At 40.6% G+C, this 5265-nt stretch overlaps 1 protein-coding gene across 1 annotated transcript; it reads left to right on the top strand.

The window, feature by feature from the left end:
* Positions 1–271: 271 nt before the first annotated feature.
* Positions 272–4881, top strand: LOC124042827 (circadian-associated transcriptional repressor-like). The gene is made up of 5 exons (XM_046360954.1): positions 272–530; positions 1485–1828; positions 1947–2101; positions 2215–2359; positions 2484–4881. The coding sequence occupies exons 2-5, from the start codon at positions 1487–1489 to the stop codon at positions 2898–2900; spliced, it is 1059 nt and encodes a 352-aa protein (XP_046216910.1). The 5' UTR covers positions 272–530; positions 1485–1486; the 3' UTR covers positions 2901–4881.
* The last annotated feature ends 384 nt before the right edge of the window (positions 4882–5265 follow it).

Below are 5265 nucleotides of genomic sequence, written 5' to 3'. Positions count from 1 at the left end.
ATTATGATAATGCAGGACAGGACACCTCAGCCACACTATTTAAACCGTGTGGTTACTGCCTCGTGTTTTTCCTTGCTGACGATACAGCCACAGCCTTTCACACGTCTGACACGTGCAGTGAGAGAAACGCGTGACAAGTAAGTTACTGGGCCAATCAGTATTTACGAAGTCACTGAGTGGTTATATTCTCAACCAATGAGAGCGTTTTTTTTACCAAGTGCTAACCAATCGCGGCCGTGCACACAGTTCAGCACGTGTAGCGCATGGTAGCAATTCACATGTTGCCCCTCGCTGTACTGAGCACTGAAAGGTAAACGGAATTTGAAAGGAGGAACTGGAGGAAACAGTACGGAGACGTTGAGAATAGAGGACTCTTACAACTAGAGCGCGCAATCAACATCAGTGTTAGTCAAATTTTAAAATAAGATCTTATCAGAATTGCAATACGAGAAGGAAATAGCAGATATTCAACTAGTTATCAATTTGACTGTTTTATTTGATTGTTTTGATATCGGCTTCAATCCTAAAAGGTAAGAGATATATCGGCTATAGCCTACTGTGCCTTATGTTTTTCTTTAGAGATGTTTTTACCCCAGTCCTATTTAAGCTCGATTTGAACTGTCAAATGTGCTCTGTTGGTTACAATAATTAAGCAAATAGTAAAATCATTATTGGTTGTGCCTGAAGTATGCGCTGGTTCAGGATCAGCTTTTCCAGCTCTAGCCCGAACCTTCCTTTGGTTAACGCCTCAAACCAACCTGGAATCAGTTCATGGCTTTAGTTCTCTATGTATGTCATCTATATATTATTTAATAACTGAATACAGTAAGTATTTAAAGAAAAGGCATAGGGGATTTATGAGAAGCGTTCAATGAACATTGGCAACTTTATAATGCGTGAAACAATGTAGTGTGATGCAGCCTCTGGCCTTTTGTTTCAGGGTAGTCAATTAGTTTGATGTTAAAATGGTCAGATGTTTGAAATGTAACTAATAGCTGACATAAAATCAAAGAGCGATACAGCCAAATCCCACTGGACAGGGTGCGTCACCCCTCCACACAGCACACGTATAGATAGCAACGCAACAGCTCGTGGAGTTTGAACCAATATCAGTGACTAACAGCATTCCTTCTTGAATATTTATTAGGGGACACACCTACTAGTATTCTGGAACGTGACGTGAAACCCATGAATTTGCGTTGTTATTGTTTTTGATTTGTTATTGTTTTTTTATTGATCGTTTTTTACATTTTAAATTGTGATATAGGTATGTCTGACTATGTCATTTTGTTAAAGGAGGGGTTTACTACATGCCGGACTTGTTGTAATGCCTAGGTCACCATTAACTCTACATCAGCTATTACTAATTGTAATATCCCTTGGCACTGACCTGGTATGTTCTCTCTCTCTCTCTCTCTCTCTCTCTCTCTCTCTCTCTCTCTCTCTCTCTCTCTCTCTCTCTCTCTCTCTCTCTCTCTCTCCAGGGATGCATTTGTTGAGCATGTCCACCAAATGGCCGTCCTACGACTCCCGCTCCTCAACCCCCAGCTTCCTCCTCAGCGAGAGCGACGTGACGGAGGACGAGGCAGACATTGATGTCTTCACCTCCGAAAGCGAGGGAGATAGCTCAGGGGGTGGCAAGACCTGCTCAGTAACATTCCCCCTGGCCGGGGGTGGCGAGACAGCCCCTAGGTTACACTGGTCCATGGCTGGGAGTCCCCACACCAACATCTACCCATCCATGGTGGCTTCCTCTTGCAGTGCTGCATTCTGCACAAAGGAAAGCACAGAGGAGACCACACAAGGAGACCTGGCCTTTGCTCAGAAAGTGAGTTTATTTTTATTTTTTAAGACTGATTTAAACATACTTTGTTACTGATTTTCTCACCCAGGGACATTATCAGACAGAAGATATTGATGTTTTCTGTTTCCCTTCTCTCTCCTAGTGTTCAGAGCTACAAAAGTTTATCAGACCCCTGTTGGAGCTTCTGAATGGACTCAAGACGGGGAGATTTGAGAGAGGTCTTAGCAGTTTCCAGTCGAGCGTTGCCATCGACAGACTACAGAGGATCCTGGGTATTCTTCAGAAACCTGACATGGGGTAAGCAAACCATCATGTGCATAGTGAGCAGGAACTTATGGTGTAGTCACACATTTACTTTAAATGTTTCATGTCGTAACATGTTATTAATGACAGAACTCCTCTTTTTCCAGAGAAAAATTCCTCCGCACCCTCCTGCAGGTAGAGATGATGCTGAAGATGTGGTTCCCCCATGTGACCCCTGTCGCTGCCACCCAGAACCCCACACCCAGTCTTCCGCCACGATGGCACCAAAATCAGCTGTGTATGCCAGTCAAAGTGGGTCTCTTACTGCTCTAGCTATCACTGTTTAATATATAATTGTCATAATGATTCCCACAGCAATCTATAATATGTAAGACTTTTATCTAATTTATGTTTTTCTTCACTCTTGCTCCATCAGAAGCGCAAGCTTAGCTGGTTGGACTCTGATTTCCCCAGTGCTGCCCCACCCAGCTGCAAGCGCCTGCAGTGTGAGGACAACTACCAGGAAGTGACCTCACAAGACTTTAGCCTTTTGAGCACAGACACTTATAGCCCATCATGTCTGACTGTCAGCAGGAGAAGAAAGGGAAATAAGAGGCTTGAAATTTCACCTTGCTCTGCATGTGGTAGCCCAGCCACACAAGACAGCCGTGTCTCCTCCACCCATCTGGTCTTTCACTCACATCAGCTCTCCCTCCATGGACATCAGCCACAGAGGTACCACAGCGGGCCTGGCACAGTGAAGACACAGACCAATATTACATCAGTGGGAATTCAAAGGAGGAGTCAATCTATCCCCACATTACTAAGGTCTATGAAACAAGAGCCAGAGTAGAAGCACAGACGCATAAAACTGAACTCTGAACTCATTGCACCTTTTAACCATCTTTCATCCACTTTTGTCTGTGTTGGAGAGTTCTTTTTTAATTATTTTTTTAAAACTGAAATTTACCTGGGAATATTTTTTTATGGTTGAAATGATAAAGCAGTGTTTAGTAATAAATAAAACAAATATATACTGTTACATTTTTATTTTATTTTAGACTTGTCAACAAAAATAGACATACAGTCCAATCACATGAAATACACTAAAAAAAGATTGACCTCTAACCTAACATCAACTCACAGTTATGATAAAGTTATCAATAGTAGTAAATCTTAAAACATACAATGAAAAACAATACAAGAACCTTTAATCATTTAGCTGATGCAGCACAGTGAAAAAAGGCAGCTGGATGTATAAGGCTTGCTATACCACCTCATTGATTGCAAACCATGCCATACATCTGGCACTAAACCACTGCCAACCAGTGGCAACAAAGCCATTTATTTATTTCACAGTTTAATGTAACTATTGACTAAATCCACCTCAGCGTGAATACTAACTACACCAGTAGCATAAAACTGGAATAAAGGCAACTATTAAAAACTACAAAAGAGGAGGAATAACAACTGTTATTGTATTTCTCATAAAATAGGTCTGTTGGAATGGGTCTGTTCTGAAAAACCTGGAAGCAGACAAGAGCCAGAGATTCCCTATTACATTCTAATTGGCTTTATAACTTTATTTATTTGATAGTTTACATTTATCATCTTTTTACCTTTAAGTCAGTTAAGAGCAGAACGACAGATTTGTACCTTGTTAAGAGGCACAGAACGACAGATTTGTACCTTGTCAGCTCAGGGGTTTGAACTTGCGGTTACTAGTCCAACACTCTAACCACTAGGCTACCCTGCCGCCCCTTTACTTTTTGATACATTTGATGTCAGGTTTATTCTTCTATGGTGTGAAAATAAAAATATTTTGAGGAATACAATGCCCAAAAGCGATTTGCACATGAGTATTTTACTTTTTTAATTTATTGATAAATGCTAATATTGTGATGATGCAAAACACCTACTTTTTAATCTTCTAGGAAGGTTTCTATTAGATTGGGAGAAAATCCCTAAAAAAGATTTCATTAGGCCATTTGAACCACAATGTTTTTGCTTAGCAAATATCATTCATGTTGAATGCCACTTTATCCCTGGCCACTTTCAGAGAGTCTCTCTTGAGTTGTAACTACCTCGATGGGTACTGTCTTGATCTACCAACTTAAAGAAGATTTCTGGATAAAAACGAATACAGACAACTGAAGCTGGTATTATGTGTTATTGCTCCTAACCATGCCGAGGAAGGCCCAGGTCGTGGACAGCATAGGAGAGAGATCACTGCAGTTGTAAACACAGGTAACTGTGTTGAGGCAATGCACAACCCTTCCTAAAAGCTGGTCATACATCAGCCAATTGTGGAGTTGTTTATTTAGATATTTCCCGTGAGGAAATATTGCAATTTCATGTGATGTTTTTGGTGTATGTAGCCTAATACTCCTGCTTAATTAATCGTGTCCCGTGTGGCTCAGTTGGTAGAGCATGGCGCTTGCAACGCCTGGAGAAGCATGTCTGTTAAATGACTAAAGTGTTACATTAAAAAAATTGAAATAAAATGTACATATCCAAATAAATAGGGCCCATATTTTGGACATTTTCTCTGTTTATCAAAAGAAGACAAATGGTTAGGCTGAGAAGGATACTTCGCTGTTTTATGTTATCTTCCTTTATTCAAGCCATTTCCTTTGCCTCTTTTCTTCCAACCTATTTACCCAACACCCTCCATCACATTTTTGGGTTGGACATAATATAATTGTTTTTTTTGGTTACACACAATGTACTTGTGCATAATATTTTATATAAAATTGTTTGAGACCTATATTGTTTTTGATAAATTGTACCCTTTTTGCTAAAATAAAGGAACGTGTTGGTTCATCAGAACTTGACGTCTGACACATACATTCAAATTATTTCCCCGAACATCTGAGCTGATGTAGAATTGATTGTGGCCCTGCTAAACGAGTTCAGGTAGGCCTCCGCGCTACAGCAAGAAAGTAGAAGGGGTGCTTGACAACAATGACAAAAATACAACAAAATAGCCTACCAAGAAAAACTTCCAAAAGGACAACCGGTAATTTGAGGCAGGAAGGAGTTGGGAGTACTCAACAAAAAATGCAGAGATACATTTCTTATTTGCTGAAGCTTTATTCCATTGTAAGGATGAGTGCAGGTGACTGATGTCAAGCTGTCAGTCACCTGGACTCGTCCTACTTCTTTCAGAGGAAGACATCAGTTTGGCGTCGAAGCGTCAGTCACCTGTACTCATCTCA

Source organism: Oncorhynchus gorbuscha, linkage group LG09 (assembly GCF_021184085.1).
Source record: "Oncorhynchus gorbuscha isolate QuinsamMale2020 ecotype Even-year linkage group LG09, OgorEven_v1.0, whole genome shotgun sequence".
Lineage (NCBI taxonomy): Eukaryota > Metazoa > Chordata > Actinopteri > Salmoniformes > Salmonidae > Oncorhynchus > Oncorhynchus gorbuscha.
Note: the sequence above shows the minus strand (reverse complement) of the source record. Positions and strands in the feature narration are given on the sequence as shown.

Coding starts and splice junctions, on each gene's coding strand:
- LOC124042827 (XM_046360954.1), top strand. CDS start 1,487: ATGCATTTGTTGAGCATGTCCACCAAATGGCCGTCCTACGACTCCCGC. Junction 1,829..1,946: donor ACCTGGCCTTTGCTCAGAAA/GTGAGTTTATTT, acceptor TCTCTCTCCTAG/TGTTCAGAGCTACAAAAGTT. Junction 2,360..2,483: donor AGCTGTGTATGCCAGTCAAA/GTGGGTCTCTTA, acceptor TTGCTCCATCAG/AAGCGCAAGCTTAGCTGGTT.